Source organism: Rhinichthys klamathensis, unplaced genomic scaffold, assembly GCF_029890125.1.
Source record: "Rhinichthys klamathensis goyatoka isolate OS25496 unplaced genomic scaffold, OSU_Roscu_1.1 h1tg000442l_1, whole genome shotgun sequence".
Lineage (NCBI taxonomy): Eukaryota > Metazoa > Chordata > Actinopteri > Cypriniformes > Leuciscidae > Rhinichthys > Rhinichthys klamathensis.
In genome coordinates this window covers 525194-544954 of record NW_026606938.1, presented here as the reverse complement: position 1 = coordinate 544954, position 19761 = coordinate 525194, and the positions used below count along the sequence as shown (strand labels likewise).

General features: G+C 38.0%; 1 protein-coding gene across 1 annotated transcript; it reads right to left on the bottom strand.

Moving 5' to 3' along the window:
• Window positions 1–1382: 1382 nt before the first annotated feature.
• mtmr7a (myotubularin related protein 7a) lies at window positions 1383–10463 on the bottom strand. Its single transcript, XM_056236267.1, has 14 exons — window positions 10254–10463; window positions 9394–9516; window positions 9087–9249; window positions 7860–8017; window positions 7645–7773; window positions 5735–5869; window positions 5513–5645; window positions 4397–4506; window positions 4188–4313; window positions 3076–3125; window positions 2785–2985; window positions 2550–2672; window positions 2204–2330; window positions 1383–2020 (listed from the first exon to the last, which is right to left on the bottom strand). The coding sequence occupies exons 1-14, from the start codon at window positions 10275–10277 to the stop codon at window positions 1658–1660; spliced, it is 1965 nt and encodes a 654-aa protein (XP_056092242.1). The 5' UTR covers window positions 10278–10463; the 3' UTR covers window positions 1383–1657.
• Window positions 10464–19761: the final 9298 nt, after the last annotated feature.

The following is a 19761-nucleotide window of genomic DNA, read 5'->3' as shown; positions in this document are numbered from 1 at the left end:
CTGTTTGAGCATAAACCATCTGCAAAGTTATAACGCTCAAAGTTCAAAGAAAAGGGAGATATTTTATAAAAAGAAATTGCTTTTTAAGGACTACAACAAACCGCTGGTAGGGACTACACAACATTCCTCCAGGGTTAGTGACATCACTAACCCAAAAAATTACATAAACCCCGCCCCCCGGAACACGATTGATAGATTATCAAGACATAATATGCCAATTAATGACAGAATGAGTCTTTCCATCTTTGTCTGACTCCGGTTTGAACATAAAAGGCTAAAAGTTTTTGAAATTGTCAGTGCATGTCTGTGTGAGTGCAAGCTGTTGAAGCTCCGTCCTCTGTGCCTGGAGAAGTAGCTCATTGCATTGCACAAAAACGGTGCGTTTTTACATGAAAGTTTTAACATGCTATAAAAATATCTATGGGGTATTTTGAGCTAAAACTTCACATACACACTCTGGGGACATCAAAGACTTATTTTACATCTTGTGAAAAGGGCATTATACCACCGCTTTAAAAATTAACACTTTATCATCTTTTACTCACCCTCAAGTGTTAAACCAGACAGTTAATGTAGCCATTGAATTCCATAGTAATATTTTTCTTATTATGCAAGTCAATGGCTACCGTCAACTGTTTGGTTACAAACATTCTTCAAAATATCTTCTTTTCTGTTGAACAGAAGAAAGAAACTCATACAGGTTTGGAACAACTTGAGGGTAAGTAATGAGAAAATTTTCATTTAGGGTGAACTAAGGTTTTAGTTCTTTTCAGAATTTCATGTATTGTAGTAGGCTATTCCTCTTAGAATATTTTAGAATAGAATATATCTTGGACAAAAAATCTTTATATTTTATTTGCTTGTAAATGTTGTAATCTTTCTTGCAATAAAAATAACTCTAAGGAATAAACACATTGGTTTCAGTTAAGCGAAACTTTTTAAGTAAAATAATATTCATTTAGTGGATATATATATATATGTGTGTGTGTGTGTATAAATAAATCACCTGTTGTTTTGAGACCAAAAAAAATAAAATAAAAATTACACACCTTGTGACAAAGACTTGAAAATAGGTGAGCAAATTTTCAATATGGATCTAAACTGACCAAAATATTGTCTCCATTCTTCAAAATTATTTGCAGTAACATTAATTTCTTAAATTACCAAAAGTATGATGTAATAAATATCACATCATGTAACAAGTATTTATTTTTTTAAAAATCTGCATTTAATACAACCTATCTTATTTGGTATGGTTTCTTTTGATTCTTTAAATTTGTTTTCAAACATTTGCCAGGCCTGAGCACTTAAAGATATGATCATATTAATTTCACAACAAACTGAAGTTTAATGTATGTATTCACGTTAATCAAGTGCAAAAAATGAAAATGAGATCATTTATCGTTTATGTATTTAATGTTTTGAAAGATTTCATGCCAATGAGAAATTATAAATATATACTAGAATAAAACATCACTCTTTACATTGTACAGCCATAATACACTTTCAGACAGAAAGACATGCTTCTGTAGTGCCACACACATGAGACATGTCCACAATGTCCAAGATCTTTGCATAATTTGAAATGCCCACACTCTTATCTTGATCACATACTTAGATGCTACAGCTTTCTCATTTTGCAAACTGTCGCATTTGTTCATGCTCTGTTGGGGCCAGTCTCATCTGAGTCAGGATCCTTCACACTGTCCTCACTTGGCAAGGACTCTTCACCAGAAGAATGGGAGCTGAAATCCGCCACTCCTGACTCCTGGTCACTATTGTCAGCATCAGAGCATTTTGGTTTGTCTCCAAACAGGTTAAGCTCTGCGCTCTCTCTCTCTCCTTGTTGTAAGGTGAAAACATTGGGAGCAGCACCTATAAAGCCACCAATGTAATCCTGAGGAGTATTGACCAGGCTTGCATCTAAAGGTAAAGACCAAAGCGTCTGTTGTTTGCCGTCCAACAGACCCTTCTGCATGTAAAGCGTTTTTGCACGCTCCTTACCCAGAACAGCCAGTTTCTGCAAAGGTAATATATTTGATCACTAAAGTTAAAATGGCAAACATTGTGTGAATAAAAATTCTGCATTTGTAGAACATGCATATTAAGTAAACAACATGGTCTTTGAACAATTTTATTGTAATTCATAAGAGATTCGAGATAAAATGATAAAAACTAATATGGCAAATATCTGATGTTGTACCTGCTCATAGACAGCCAGTTCTTCCTCAAGTTGCTGTGTTTCCTCTTTTATAGTCATCAAACAATCCAGCTCAGACTGACGTGGGTGCAACTCACGATCAAATCGATTATACAGCCTTCTCCAGTATCTAAACAGAAAAGACAAACCATTTTTGCTGTTAAACAAACAAATAGCATATATCTTTTAACAATTTCTTCTGTGTTTAAAATGTATAAATGCTTAGGACTAAAGAAAAAAAACTGCGTGAGAAAGAGAATCAAGAAAGGGAAAATATGTATTGTCAGGTCAAAATAGTGAGACAAAGCCTATACATACAGGGAAAAAACTGTTAACTAATCTGACATACTTAAAACAGAAGGGGGCAGTACTGGGCCTTAGAAGTCCCTGATCGGGTTTATACAGAGGGTTCATGAAGTCCAGTTTGTTCTCCCATAAATTAGGCCATATGGAATGGGTTTTCTCTTTGATGCTACAGAAAGAAAGAAAAAAAACATGCAGAAAATTTTGACATCTACTATACCCCAAATTTTAACAACAAAATCAAGTTTTTCATTCATGTCTCAAATACACAGGGCAATTACCAAAGATCTCTCCTCTCCTTCTGGCTGTTACAAATGAAGTTGCCATAGTGACAGGAGTAAACGTGGTTGTGGATGCTGATTAGAAACTTCTCATTGTACTCAAAAGAACAGGGAAACTGATCCATAAACTGCCGTACACATTCCAGGAACTGGTCTATAACAGGTGACACTTCCTTGGCTTCTCCATCTAGATGACCGCATCTGAAACGCCATGAAGTAAATTACATTTAGAATGAGCAATCGCATCTAGTACATCAGAAAACCTGAGTGAATTTTAAGATGAAGTCCAACCTGTGTGAAAACTTGTGTCCAAATGAAACCCAGTCTTTCTCAATCAGCACCTACACAAAAAAACAGGGTTTTACTTACACTATTGTTAAAAATTGGGGTCAGTCAGACTTTGTTTTAAAGAAATTAATACTTGTATTGAGCAAGGAAACATTAAACTGATCAAAAGTGACCGTAAACTCATTAATAATGTTACAAAAGATTTGACATTTTTGAACTTTCCATACATTAAAGAATATTGAGCCATATTAGGTTTCCACAAAAACATTAAGCAGCAACTGTTTTCAACAGTGATAATAAGAAATGTTTCTTGAGCACCAAATCAGCACATTAGAATGATTTCTGAAGGATCATATGACACTGAAGACTGGAGTAATAATGCTGAAAATTCAGCTTTGCCATCATGGTTAAATTTTTAATATATATTAAAATGGAAAACAATTATTTTAATTTGCAATATTTCAATATTTTACTGTATGTTTGATGCAGTCTTGGTGAGCATAAGCAAAAACATTCAAAAACATTAAGAAATCTTGCAGTGGTAGTGTACTTGACAACAGTTTAAAGGTAAAATGTCAATTTCCGATGTTAAAAGTCTTTATATCCCAGTTTCATAAGCAGAGACAACTATAAGTAATTTATAAACTGACTTCTTCAAAAAGTGCCTACACTGTAGCGCTAGCAGAACATTGATCTATTTGTTTAAGCGTTCTGACCATCTTGTTTAGCTGATCAATAAAAGGCAGAGGAACAGCATGTGAAACCTGTTTGAAAACATGCAGTATTTTTGCAATTCCGTTTGATGGTGCTTGTGCGTCTGCACAGACTTACTGCTAGTGTATCAGGAAATGAGATGGTATTCCCAGACAGACTTAATCTGTGCTAGAAATTATGTTTTTCTTTTTATATTGACCCCATATGAAGGTAAATTTCTAAGTAAGAGATGAATCTCTAAACTGAGGTCTGCTATTGAATGAAACCTCTCCAGCAGAGATCCAGCTTGACTCGATCCTTGTGATTAAATGAGCGAAACTCATGGGCAGCCTGTCAGTTATGCATCTTCTTACACTGTGAACTCAGTGACTTGAATGAAAAATGTACATGCTGCCGTTTACCATGAGTCCCTTGAGAGTCCTGTAGTAGGGGTCCAGAAGCACACTGGCCACAGAGCAAACCTGAGCCGTCCTATCCCAGCCATCAGAGCAATGAACCAGGACACTGACCCCTTCCTCTGCCACGGCCTGTGTGCATGTCACGTAAGAACATGAAATCAGTACCGGAGCAAGAGCTCATGCATGGGCTGACTCTCAAAAAGATCTTTTACTTTAGATATGAAGATTCCAGCTTCCATGATCGATTTGATGTGTCTTAACCAGTCTGAATTTTCAAGCCCCAAGAGAAATTCTCTCATGGTGGGAGAACGCAGTGCTGAAACTACAAAAAAAAGACACTTTGAGAAGATCCAGACAAATTCACTACTAAAGTTTATATACGATCCTGTGAAAAGACGATGATGAAAACCAGGAGCTTTATTGACAATTTACAGTAGGGAAATTATATGAGGAATTTTAAAGTGCTCAATATTTACTTTGGCTTTGCAAAGAAAGCTAGTGACTAACAAAAGTGTCCTCTGTGAGTGTCCTCTTTATTTTTGTTACTTGAAATATGCACTGCTGATAAATTGACTTGACAGTTCTGTCTTATGGCTCATTAGTTATTATGACAACCAAATAAATTTGTATTTCTATAAGTGGCATTGATTCTTTTTCTCCAAACCAACATAAACATTCCCTGTGAGCACTGTAAGCTTTGATATGTCAACGGTTCAAATGTGATAAGACTATTTAAGGGCTGGTGACGTCCCATGAGAACACTCCAGATGACAGCTGCTGAAGCCAAAATACTGACAAACCCGCTCACTCTTGGTGGCAGAGACCAAACTGACTGTATATCTAGGAAGAATCAAGCATGCTGTAATGAGATCTCAAACAGTCTCTGCTGGAAGCCTACAAGATTATTCGACCAGATGACTCCCTAATGTTTTACGGGTCAAAAAGCTATCACACCAAGTGCCGCTATTATTTCTTCAACACTAGAAGATATCATTCTCACGCCCTCCTTTTCTCAATCAGGGGAAAAAGGTCCCCAATCGTCAAGTCAACAAAACAAAAATAGGCGAGGAATAAAAGCCAGATGGATTCAAAGCACCCCTACTACACTATCTGCTTTGCCAAGAAACTCTCCTGTGGTACAATCTACAGCTTCATTGCAGAACATCTTTATTATAGATGATAAAACGCTAAGTGGTCTTAAGATCTCCCATAAAATTGAAGGGGAGCTGTGATATACTGGTTCAAGCTGGTTCAAAAGAAGGATCTTTGGATCTAACACACTGGTTATTATGGGTCAATTCATTTTCTCACGTAATAAGATATAATACCCTCTATGAGTTTCTGCAGACTGTTCCTCATCACATGGATGTTTTCAATGCCGATGAACTGGAATTTAATGTTGCAGTAGTTGTCCTCATTTTCGTAGCCTTTGCCCGCAGCTCGGTTTGCCATTGCGTTTAGCTGGAAATACATGAGATTCTCACATACAGTGTCTTTCATGTGTAATTCTGATTTTGGGTCCATCGTATACTGATATTAAGTGGACTGACCTTGGGTCTGGTGTCCACAACATACATGAATCTGCTGCCAGGATTAGACTTCATGATGGCCTGCAGCATTTGCTCATCTTCCAGGCAGCGAGCACTGAAGCCAGAAAGAGGCTGACTGCTGCGACATATTGTGGCCTAAAGAAAAGACAGCATGTGAGTTGGTGTTTGCATATGTTGGCATCCTGCGGTGTCAAGATAAGACATGACCAAAAAACTACTCATTAGTTCTTTATATTAGTGTAGGACAAGACTAGGTGGTTCAGTGTTTATTTTAGTGTGCAAAATGGCTTAAATAAACCAATAAAAATATTCACATAAATAAATACATACATGAAAATATATTTTAATATTAGTAGTATGTATACAAATACATAATTAAATGTAATTAATTAAAAAATAGATTCCATAAACTAGTCTAGTAAAAATGCAACTATCATCTGACCTCAAAGTAATTCCCAGCTTGATTCTTTTATGCTCAATATATAAATTCAGCTTGAAGAACAAAGGGAAAGGTATAGAAGCTTGTTTCCACCATGGAATACAAAAAAAGAGAGGAAAAAAAGGTAATTGCGATTTTTATCTCACAATTCAGACTTTTTTTCTCACAATAGCGAGTTTACATTTTGCAATTCATATTTTTTTCTCACAATTGCGACATATGATGCAATTCTGAGAAAAAAATATGAATTGCAAAATGAGAAAAAAAGACAGAGAAAAAAAAAGACAGAATTGCGAGATATAAACTCGCAATTTCAAGAAAAATGCCAGAATTGCGAGTTTATATCAATTCGCAATTTTACTTCTATTCTCAGAATTGTGAGATATAAATTCGCTATTACGAGTTATAAAGTCCAACTCTGAGGGAAAAAAGACTGACTTTTTTTCTCAGATTTACGAGTTTATATCTCACAATTCGGACTTTATATATATATATATATATATATATATAATTTCTTTATATATAATTCTGAGAAAATAATTACATTGAAATGTAAACTTGCAATTGTGAGAAGAAAGTCAGAATTGTGAGATGAAAAAAAAAACATTATTCTGTGGCGGAAACAAACTTCCATAGAAAGGGGACCCGGGCTAAAAAAAAGCAATATATTATTTTATTAAAATGTATAAATTTATACATTTCAATTTGGATAATTTTAAAATCAAAATTATATTTTAATACTTTAAATAAAGCTATCGTACGGCCTCAGAGTAATTCCCAGCCTGATAATTTCAAGATTGATTACTAAATGAAACTTAAAGAACAGAAGATCACAATGTTCTCTCAGTGGAATGGGTATTTCATGAGAATTTGGCCCTGGCTTCATAAAACTCTGAGCTTGCAATATTACATTTTTAGACACTGTTCTAATCATATTTTGGGGTTAACGAGCCATGAACGGGGGATATTAAACTGCAACTGACCCCTTAGGGCCTCAAAATTATGATCCTTATGTGGAGGTCACAAGCTTCTCCATGTGGTTTGAATTCATGTGTCCAAAAGAAAACACAGAGAATCCAAGGGGAATATTTGACCTCAATGAAATGTCTTTTAACAGAGTGCCGAACCCAAGAGGGTGCAGATGGCGCTTGACCATGCTTTTAAAATATCCATTATATTGTAATTCAAAAAACAAAACAAGCACTTTCTTTGTAAAAAAAAAATCATACCAAGCTGGAGTTTGATGCTAAAACAAGCTGCATCACATTTATGGTTCTTCTTGAGGGTTTTTTTATATACCGAGCACTCAAGTCTCAAGAATACTATGTTCTTGAACCTTGAACTCACATCCTCAGTCTGATGACAAAGTATTTGGCAGGCAAGGACATATGAAAGAAAGGATCAAATTATCCATAGCTTCATTAAAAGAGATGATGATGAGAGAGAATGTGCCAGATGGAGGCAGACTTACATGATTTTCCTTGCAGTAGTATGACAACGTGGGAAATCGACCTCTGCTACGAAACTTAGAGCTCCCTACGATGACAGGGAGGGTGACGGATTTAGGCACAAACAAGTCAGATGGGTAAGTATCACACACCTGTGTCACAAAAAGAAAAGTTATAAAAAAAAACTAAACAATATACTGATTGTGTTTACATAGTGCTGGTGGAGTGCTGGACTAACTCTGTACTCTCGGTTGATGGGGGTGACATGCCACTGCTTATTTGGAAGTCCCATTCGACTGTATTCAGCCTTCATATCTAAAAAGTCCCATGAATGCTCCCGTTCAGCTTTGTCAGCATTAGGATTGAAGGAAAAGCAATACAACTCTTCATATTTTTCTGCAAGACAAGGGGAAAACAACATGACAAAATGTCCTTGTATACTGAAATATAGAAAAGTGTATTGAAGAACTATAATTTGTTTTGCACATTATGACCCGGTTTTACAAACAGGGCTTTGGATTAAGCCAGGATTAGGCCTTAGTTCAATTAAATGTGCCTTAGGAAAACATTACTGGTGTGCATCTTGAGACAAAACAATGGCAGTGACATTTTCTAAGATATTTAAATTGCAAGTTGCTTTCAGTTGAACCAGCTCAAACATGTATTTTAGTCTGGGACTAGGCTTAAGCCTTGTCTGTGAAACCGGGGGTATATTAAACATACAAATGCTGATTTGTCTGCAACAATATTTCAATAACAAGTTGTGTCCCAAATGCACTTATACCAGGGGTGTCCAAACTCGGTCCTGTAGAGTTTAGCTCACCCTTGCTTCAACACACCTGACTTGGAAGTTTCTAGTATGCCTAGTAAGACCTTGATTATCTAGTTCAGGTGTTTATTTTGGGTTGAAGCTAAACTCTGCAGGACAACGGCACTCCAGGACCGACGTTGCCTATGCATGCACTAAGTACTCAACCGTGTAGTGCGGGGCTGGGCAACTCTGGCACCCGAGTTTTCCTGCATAGTTTATCTCCAACCCCAACCAAAAACACCTGCACCAGCTAATCAAAGTCTTCAGGATTACTAAAAAGCTACATTCAGGTGAGTTTGAATAAGGTTAGAGCTAAACTCTGCAGGAAAATGGATCTTGAGGGCCAGAGTTGTCCAGCCCTGGTGCAGAGTATGAATTTTAAAAGGTTATTTTGTAATCCAGTATCAGAGTCTGACAGCCGTTCCCCCTCCGGTACATAAGGAAAGTTGCAGCAGTTGAGTGCCTGAAGTGTCCAACATTCCACACTTTGTTTTTCCGGTTAAGTAAGTGCATCATCCGGGACTTTTTCTTTTAAGAATATTCAGTGTGAACGCACTACGCACACTACAAAATGATATGGAATAGTGCACTGACTCGTATGTGAAATGGAATACACCGACATTATATTCTTAAAATGTATGCAAAGTGACCCACCTGGTCTAGACAGACGTGAAAGTGAAATGTAAACATCATGGCAGTCGCTCTCTTGAGGAATAATAAACTGTATGACCTGAAAGTTCTTGCAGTGGATTAATAAAGGGTATCCACTCTGAGATGCTTTATGCTTTACAACATTACACACTAAACTGTGCAGAACCTGTGAAAAACAAGCATACTGTGTCAGTTATTGTACTTAGAAGATGGGTTAAGAAAGCAGTACATTTTTAGAGCACAGAAATACTTGACAATGGTGATAAACCGCAAATATCAATGGCATACATTTGACATGGCAAGCACTTACCCACAGCTCATTTCTGTTCTCAGATCCTTTACCTACAAAGATAGTGTGTGTGGCTGTCAGGTAGAGCGTGCCCACTTGAGTTCTTCGAGAGGAACTTCTATCCACTAACCAGACATTTTCAACCTGCAATATATTACCAAGTTAATTAGACCAGGGGTTTTTCGATGCCACATACCCCCATATATGATCATCCTCATTTGAGGAACTCCCATCCTAAAATATAAAAAATCATCTATTTTTTTATAAATGGTCAATTTATACACAGTAGAAATTAATTTTAAATCTATAATATTTATTTTCCAAAGTTACATTATTATTATTATTTTGTACTCACTATAGTAATCCACTGATAAATGTATTTATTTGCTTATTTAATTTTGATTTATAATAATGAGAATTCTTAATATATTTAATAGATTAATACCTAACTAATTAATCCCTAATCACATCCGGGACCCCAATTTGAAAACCTCTGAATTAGACAACATTAGTATTAGTGATGATGCTGCACTATAAAGTACCATAACACAAACATATTAGTGAGCATCCCTCTGCCCTGTGGTGATGCTGTGTTTAAATCATCTGCGATCAATTGGCACACAATAGCAAAACTCATTCCTAATGTGAATATGGCTTTTCAGTAATTTCCTTTAAATTATAAGTGATCAGATGTAGGCCTTTACTTTTTTCCCTCCTTTAGCATCTCAGTGACTGTGCGGAGTTCATTGATTCCAATAAATGAATCAATTTTTTACAAGTATAAAACCTCAAATTCCAAATGACGGCAGCTCCAATGCGTGGAGATGTGTGGTTGATGGCATGTAAAGGGACTCATTGTATCATGGATGCTGGACATTTACCTTTGGCATTTTGATGTGCTCCATCTCTGACCACCACACCTCTGGCGCGTGCAGCTTATCGGGGTACAGAAATACTTCTTAGTGTCATGCTGAACGAGTGTTATTGTGTTAATTTAAACACAATAATATTTCAAGTATTGTTATAAACGCTGCGCTTCTTTGAATCCGGGTTGATAGGGATATGGCTCCTCTCGTCATCTGTAGTGATTCACCGTCAGGTCTCTGCGCCGCTGCGGTCAATGCGTGGCCCGCTGCGAGGTCCTAAAGCCCGCTCCAAACACGTTTCATCGTGATTTTAGCTAAGAAAATATGTAATCATCATCGGTATGGTTTATATCTGTACGCTAAAAGTATTAGGGTATTCGTGTGAGTATATAGAGGATGTATGTCATTTTCTTAATTTTATGCAATCATGTTTAATTCCAGAGGTGATGTTTGAAATCCAGGATAAAATAAAAGCCGACCATTTCCATTGTAGTTGGCCAGGAAGACAGAGACAACTTGACTTGTATGTGGGGCATGTTGACACACTATAGTTGCACAAAATAGGTTTTCAAGTCTCTGTTTCTAATCCGAAAACATTATGTTAGAATTAATTAAAGAAATACCTGGTGGATGGGAGTATCAGGTAGGGGGTGCTTTTAAAGTCACCATGAAATCAAAATTGATATTTTCAATTTTTTTAATGGAATATTGCAGTAATTATTATAAATTATAAATAAACGATCTATGCACATTAGTATTTTTATTTAACTCATGTGCCCTTGCAATCTAATTCCTCTCTTTCTCTCTTGCAGATATTTACTGGCAGGAGGGCGGGACAACCTGTCACTCACATGGCATCACAGCAATAGCAAACCACAACCATCCAGCGATCCAACCAATGGGCTATATGCACGCATAAGTTCCGCGTTTGACGCAAGGATGCTCTTGCGTTTCCGGTTGGGGAGATCTAAAGCGGAGGAAAACCGAGGAAAACGGGATTATGGCAGAGTCTTCAAAATTAACTGTCCTCTCGTCTTTGAAACGAAACTTTAATACGTTTAGATGTAATTTTATATATAGTTATGTTTATTTAATATAATAAACAAAGAAGCATAAACAAAATGAGGGGTGTCTGTTTTGTCTGTTTTTGTGACTAACGTTTCTTTAGTATAGCAATAGAGTATAAAAACCAATATAAATTTTCGGAATAGCATTGGACTCTACGATCAGCGGAAGTAATCCAGCATCCTTAGACCTTCACCGGAAATACCGCCGTGCATAGAGCCCATTCCCCATGGACAAAATCAAGTCAACTTCGTAACACAAAAATTAACTGTTTGTTGAAATCTAGGGTGCGTTCACATCTGTAGTCCGGTTCATTTGGTCCTGATCAAGGGCGAAAAATGATAACCTACTTTGTAGCATTTTTCAGGCGTTTTGGATCCTTTTCACACCACACTGATTGCTCTGGTCCGAATCAGTTGATGAGTTAATGAAACAAACCAAAAGGCAGTCATGTGACAACATCCACATCACTCATTGGCCAGATGTGTCTTGAACGTATTTCCATAACTCCACTTCGATTGGTCAGAATTAACGCGCGGGAAAACTCCACAGATCTATGAAACCCCCTTTCCCTGAGCTGTTTGCTAAACAAAGCGAAGATTTCGCTGTTCTTCGAGTTTTTGAAAGTTGGGACCTAATATGGTCATCAGACCAAATTTCTATGAGGCTCTGCACCTCCTCACAACTCCAAGTTTGTCCGTGCAAACTGTCAACAAACATTAGTCCTCATCCCATAATGCACAGCGCAGCTGACTACGACAGCTGGTTTAGTCCAAAAATGTGCAGTTCTTTGGCAGTTGGGTCTGTTCGAGGTCGGATCACATTCTCACCACAAACGATTGCTGCGTTCACACCGGCCCAAACGAACCACACCAAGGGGGACAACGAACTCTAGTGCGATTCAACCGAACTGAATGTGGCAGGTGTTAAAGCTATCCCTCCATTGACATACGCAACTACCACTTTGACGCTTCAAAAAGTTCATAAAGAGATCGTAAAACTAATCCATATGAATTAAACAGTTTAGTCCAAATTTTCTGAAGAGACTCAATCGATTTATATGATGAACAGATTTTATTCAGGGGCAAAAAGCTCTCAGGTTTCATCAAAAACATCTTCATTTGCGTTCCGAAGATGAACGAAAGTCTTATGGGTTTGGAACGTTTGTAAGTACATTTTTGAGTGAACTAACTCTTTAAGTTTTAGTACATTTTAAGCACAATATTGCCAGCTACTTTGTCTGTTTTTGAGTTTAGTAAATGACTCATTGATATGTTAACATGCAGCCAAACAAACCGTTTGGATTGATGGCTCAATCATATACTGAAAAGCCTTCATGTAAACACCTCAATCAGTCTGAATGAGCTCGATCCAAATGATAATTTGATCAGACTGGAAGGGGTCATGTGAAATAATCTGATCAATTGGATCTGATCATGCAAACGCTAAAATCAGTCTATTTTCTCAATGGGATTCAAAAATATCTTGCGCAGATTCACAGTGCCGTGATGCATATGTTTAGGCTACATATGTTTTACGTCTTACGAACATAACATACTTATATTTATTTATGTATTGGTCAGTAGAGGACATTGAATATTTACTAAATATTTGCAAAAAAGCTCTTATGACATAAATGACAATTAACCAGGATCAAATAGTATGTAGGTAATTAACCATACGTTTAGATGATTACTTTTTTTTTATGAGTGATTTTATGACAGTAGTAAAATGATGATTAATTATAAAGAAAATTGAATTGATAACCATGGCCCACATACTGTCTTCTTGGCTTTTGCCCTAATGAATCTAATTTTACCAGTTGATAATTTCCCCCCTAAACTCTTGTTCATTTAGTTAACAAATTAAGTTTACAGATAACTATCTTTCATTCTTAAAAACACTCTCCATTCTGCCTGTCCTTCACTAACTCTCTCCCCCATCTCTCTACACAAAATACATATTGACACTGCTGTGACGTCATATGAATCTTTGAGTTAATCAGTGAGCCTTTTTAGACAGTTGATTGTGCAGTTTTGTTCAGTATAAACAGCATTAATGTTGAGGGGAAGATAGTGTGAAGGACTTTGATTTGCCAATTGACCATTTCAAGTCCAATCACCATATGGGATTTAGTTCAATGCTGTTTATCTTTTTAGTATGGAGATTGTTTGTCCATTCTAATAGATTACTCCAGAAGGCAAATCACTGTTGCGTTGCATTTAGGAGATCTCTTTTTCCATACAGTATCATACTCTTAAAATATAACACATAGGCCTACATCTAAACTTCTAGTGATCAGTTTCACAACACCAAAATTGTTATGGTGGATTTTATACTGTAGTCTCCCATCTTTCCTGTTCAAGCTTGCAGAATTTGAGTAGGCTTATATGATAATGCATTTTGCCTGAAAGCATATACGTAGTGTTGCTCTCATTTGCTCATTCTCTAAATATGCCTCTGATAACCATCCATGTCCTAGATTTTAGCAGTACTTACAATGAATTCTATAATTATCACCCATATCAACATATAGCACACTAGATCTTATTGTTGCCTATATGAAATGAGGGCAGACCCGCAGGACCAACTTATGCTTAAGTGCTCTGCTCACAGCCATAAGGGTAATAAAGCAGGATTGGGACCTCAGGAATGGCCCGGTTTCTGTAACTAAGGATTGATCCATTAGCCTTCAGCTATATCCGAACATTATTCATGAATCTTTACATCATTAGCTGGCATGCAAAAATCAACTAAATATTCAGTGTCTAAAAAAAAAAGTGTGGCCTAGTAACTGAATTCCTCGCTGCGTGGTTGGCACAGAAAATTGACTAACAAGAAAAACCTTGGGGCAGTTTCTCACAGGAGCACTGTTCTTAAGAAGATTAGACAAATTGAGCCCGTTTTTAATAAAGAAAGCATTAAGTATGTCTCGCAATACACACAGGTGATCATTTCAGCCTTCACAATGGCATTCAATATAAACTAGATTATAGGTATTAAGGAAGATTTGGGTCAGTATGTCACTATTCAGTGTGTAAGTTTATATTCATTTTCCCTCTTATTGCATTTACTGTATGTTATGATATCAGATGATGCGTTCTTAGCACAAAAATAAAGCTTTTATGGTCTTACCTCCGCCAATCTCGCCTTAGGAATTGAAGTGATGTCATAGCTGACCCGTTTCCCATGCTAATGCTCACTCTAACAGATCAAACCTGTCTAGATATTCAACTTTAGCAGAGTCAGCACACAGGATCATTCTAGACTTATAATCTTCTAGCAGACAGCTGTAAGTGAAGTAAAAGATCTATCAGGCTGAACATTTTAAAGATTGTTCCTTTTGTCATTTAATACAGGATGGTTAACAGGCAACTGAACTCCAAGAACTCTGCCAGTGTCCACCGTTGGTGCGTCATCAAAACAAAAGCAAGCACAAATTGACGTTCATTGCATGAAACTTATTTGCTCTCATAGATAAAGAAAGAGAGAGGGCAGTTCATCTTCGTAACAGCTGCATGTGTTTTAAAGCAATGACACTGCATGAAACTAAAGTTGATTGCACAGCAGTTTTACAATTTGCATCCATGTATGCATACTTATCTGCAGGAATCAGCTTGTACTATCCTTTCTTCCTACTAATAATTGACTTGAACATTTCCTGGTGACAGCTACGTTAAGTGGTGTGGAGTGTCCCTATGACAAACAGTGCTGTATAGCGGTGTTGACATTAGAACCAATATTTTTGCATTAGATGAATCAACTACGGTCATGTGCGTGACATCTGCAATCTTTTAATCAGTTGTGCCGGCCTGTCCTGAGAAGCAGAGGAAAACCTACCGTATTTAGAAAACCTCTCCCTCATTTTGGGAAAAATTGGTTGTATGACATGAAATGAATGTGCAGTTCAACAGGTTTCTTCCCATTTGTCCTAGGATCTTGTCTTCTTTTGTTCTCTAAGCTGTGTAGGACTACAGTATATTGGCAGATGAATACAGCTGCTCTTTGGACTTGATTTTATGCCCAAAAAACAGTGAGAGATGTTCACCAGTGCTCATAGTTTTTATGCAATTTAGAGGCTGGGTTAGGAAATTAAATGAAATTGGTCAAATGAATATGAAATGAACCAACAGATTCTGTTTTGTTTGTGCACATCTCATGATGTTTCAAAAGTTCTTTTAGCAAGAAGTTGCATCAGGCTTTTGATGCAATTTGTTTTGCTTCATGTCTGGTCTGTCTTTACCTGATGGCTGTGCCAGCACTGGCAAATGCTGTAAACCACATTCCCTGAATGTCTGTAAAGCAGCCTTTCTGCTGTTTCCCTGGATAGTGGATGAATGTTAGCTGTGCTTACTTACCCATCCATTCAGGATGGCATTTGCTTTCACTGTGGTGTTCAGATAGATTAAGGGCACAGAATGGACATAGCCTTACAACTGGTGGAGAAAAACATCTCAGGGTGTATTCACACCAGGAAAGTCCGATAGTTCACTTGCTTTGGTCCGGACCAAATAATTTTTATTTTATTTTTTTTGGTACGGTTCGCTTTCACACTGCTCTTTTTGCAAGTGAACCAAAATTTGTAAACAAAACCACACGTGTGCTAAGGTCGTCCATTCATTGGACAAGGATTCTCAAGTAGGGAAATCAGGAAGTGCAAAAAAGGCTCAGCATGGAGATATTTGGTACTGCAATATTTGTTATTTTACTAATTTTGTGTTATTCTGTACAAACGCAATATGAAGAAACTGCGCAGAAGACGGATAAGGTATAAAGTTTTCATTCATAGAGAGGGGCTATGTTCACACATTCAAATAATGAGATTCTTATTGTATATACTTCTAACAAGTGCTGTCAATGTTAACGCTTGCGATTAAGTTTGTCCAGTTTAACGCAGCATCCTTGTATTGTAACTATCGTTACATTATATGAACTGCAAAAGCTTTTTTTGCATCTATGCGCGATTAGACTAAAGAGAACGCTCTGTATGTGAATGTCCTGATGCACACACTCATTCATTCGTTCCATTCCAATGATGCACACACGACGTGCAGAAAGACACGCAACAGTATCGTGTGGCCAGACAGCGCGCCGGAATGGAATTCTCTTTCGCACTTGAACAACAATAACACAAACCATTGTGCCAAAATCTCCGACTACGGAAGCCTGTTAACTAAAAGGCGCAGTGCTTTCTTGCAATTGGGTAGGTTCATGTTCACACCGTAAACGAACCTTACCAGAGTTCGTTTGGAACCGTACCGAGACCACCTCTTCAGCTCGGTCTCGGTTCGGTTGTTTGGTCCGCACCCGAGTTCGATTGCTGTATTCACACCTGCCCAAAAGGTCCGCACCAAGGGGGGAAACGAACTAGAGTTCGATTCAATCGAACCAAACAATGCAGGTGTGAATACACCCTCAGTCTGACACATCTGATCTTCTAGATCAGATTGACAAACTGCATAAAAGATTTCACAATTCATGTCACAATTGGCGGGGTATGCAAATGACCTATTGTCAGGTTAATTCTTCACTCCTGGCCTTTAGTATCATTGAGTGAGCATATCCACACCCCTTTTAAGTGTATGAAATACACTCTCCAGCTACTTTAGTACACCTGTTCAACTGCTCGTTAACGCAAATATCTAATCAGCCAATCACATGGTAGCAACTCCATGCATTGAGGCATGTAGATATTATCAATACTATCTGCTGAAGTTCAAACTGAGCAGAATGGGGAAAATAGTGATTTAAAGTTCTTTGAACATGGCATGGTTGTTGGTGCCATACGGGCTGGAGTGCGTTTCCCAAAAGCATCGTTAGCCAACTATGGTTGCAAGTTCCGTCGTTATCAGCATAGTTCAATGAGTCGGTGTTTCCCGAAACCTCCAACGAACATTCGCAAACCACATCGCAGAGTTGTGCGGTTGGAACTACAGTTCTCGACCTGTGGTTAGAAGCAGAGTTTCTTGTTTGCACCCCTGGTTATGAGTATTCCATAAACTGCTGATCTACTTGGATTTTCACACAAAACCATCTTTAAAAATGGTCCGAAAAAGAGAAAATAACCAGTGAGCGGCAGGTCTGTGGGTGAAAATGCCTTGTTGATGCCAGAGGTCAGAGGAGAATGGCCTGACTGGTTCAAGCTGATAGAAAGGCAACAGTAACTCAAATACACTTGTTACAACTAAGGTCTACAGAAGAGCATCTCTAAACACACAACACATTGAACCTTGAAGCAGATGGGCTACAGCAGAAGAAGTTCACACTGGGTGCCACTCCTGTCAGCTAAGAACAGGAAACTGAGGCTACAATTCACACGGGCTCGCCAAAATTGGACATTAGAAGATTGGAAAACGTGGTCTGATGAGTCTCGATTTCTGCTGCAACATTCAGATGGTAGGGGCAGAATTTGGCTTGAACAACATTAAAGCATGGATCCATTCTGCCTTGTATCAATGTTACGGCTACTGGTGGTGTAATGGTGTGAGGGATATTTTCTTTGGGCCTCTAGTACCAATTGAGCATTTAAATGCCACTGCCTACCTGAGTATTGTTGTTTACCATGTCCATCCCTTCATGACCAGTGTGCTCCTCTTCTGATGGCTACTTCCAGCAGGATAACGTGCCATGTCACAAAGCTAAAAAAAAAAAGGTTTCTTTAACATGACAATGAGTTGACTATACTCAAATGACCTCCACAGTTCCAGATCTCAATCCAATAGAGCACCTTTGCGATGAACGGGAGATTCGCATTATGGATGTGCAGCCGACAAATCTGAAGCAACTACGTGATGCTATCATGTCAATATGAACCAAATTCTCTGAGGAATGTTTCTAGAACCGAATCTATATGCCACTAAGAATTTTGGCAGTTCTAAAAGCTTGTTTAGAAACAATTGAAAAGCAGCACAGAGGAATGTAAAAACGTCTTCTATATTAACGCCGTAGTCTGATTAGATTCTATATTGAATTAAATGATGTTTTATTAACAAAGTTATGGAGGAGCACGTTCAAAAAATTTACCTGATTAACACGAGAGGAGCGCATTCAGCCAATCAACTCACATAATGATAAGAGGTATATATACACCAGCCTTACCTCAGTTCATTGACAGTTTATCAGCATCCCTCCACCACCCCATCTCCTCACTTCTAGTCCTTACTTATCACAACCGGGTGGAGTACTCTGGGTTCGGGCCAAAACTCGTGAATGCAGATAAAAACGAGGCTGTGAGTGATAGACTTACAGTCTGTGGCATGTGCTGTATTAAGTTCCTAGATCACTTAATTTTCACAATTCACAACTTTCAAAATGGAGTTAATGGAGTTTTAGCCTACTGAAAGTCCCCCCCCCTGGGAATGCTTTATTGAACAATTTAGAATTCACAAAAAATATTCGGTTTCACTTTATTTTGATGGTCCCTTTAAATCATTCCATTGACTGTAAGTGACATTGCACTTACATGTCTACTAGCTCTCATTAGAGTGTTCGTAGAGTATTAGTAGACTAGTAGGGTTAGGGTTAGAGTAAGTTGGCATGTTGCAAAGTTACTTACAGTCAGTCGAATGTCTGTTGGAGGACCACAATAAAGTGTTTGCAGATACTAAGCAGACAGTCTACTACTATATGAACAGCATGTTCAAAAGGGACCATCAAAATCAAATGTTACCAAATATTCTTAATTCAAGGTTTAAAATATTTGTTCAGCATTTCTTTAATTGGACTTTGAATGTGTATAAAATTCAACCCTGAGTGACTCACCCTGTTTTCCCCTATATCAGATTTGTGATATTAGCACTACTGTTTTGAAGAGGCCTATTGACCCAACGTTGGCTCATGAGCTTATATATAAGGGAAACAATCACCCTTTAAAGCCCTTTACCTGTGATTGCTCTTGTAGACCTCTTTGTCCAATCAGCGTTCGTGCTTTTAGCAAGTCTTCCGGACTGCACAGGGCAAACAGATCTGTCTGTCTCAATGTTTGTCATTGTCAGTTGCTTAACCGTTTATCAGCGGTCAGTAAGTGCACTGGCAGCTGGGACTTACTCGGCCATGAGTTTTTTTTTTTTTTGTTTTTTTTAAAGCATGTTCAAAAGGAATCAGGCAGCATTATTAACACACACACACACACACACACACACACACACACACACACACACACACACACACACACACACTTTTTTTTTTTTCACAAACCCCAGTGACCTGTTTGAATTGGGATATTAGCATTGCCTCCCTCTGTGTGAAATGTGTAAGTGTCCCTCCTCCTCGTTGGGGCAGCACAGCACACAGCTGCCAGACAAGTCCTCCTCACAGGGGGCAGGGCAAGTTAAGACAAACCAGGATAGAGTAAAGTAGGCAGTAAAACTAGTGCGGTTGTGGGCTGACATGTCATTTGAGCTAGAGGAAGGCAGGGGCAAACTTGAGACAGGACTTGGGAAGGACTGACTTGGATCTC

Excerpts from the sequence above, each read along its gene's own strand:
- mtmr7a (XM_056236267.1), bottom strand. The coding sequence starts at position 10,277 with ATGGAGCACATCAAAATGCCAAAG. Across the intron at positions 4,507-5,512 it reads TCTGCAGAAACTCATAGAGG|TTTCAGCACTGCGTTCTCCC; the intron begins GTATTATATCTT and ends TTTTTTTTGTAG. Across the intron at positions 2,021-2,203 it reads AACTGGCTGTCTATGAGCAG|AAACTGGCTGTTCTGGGTAA; the intron begins GTACAACATCAG and ends TTACCTTTGCAG.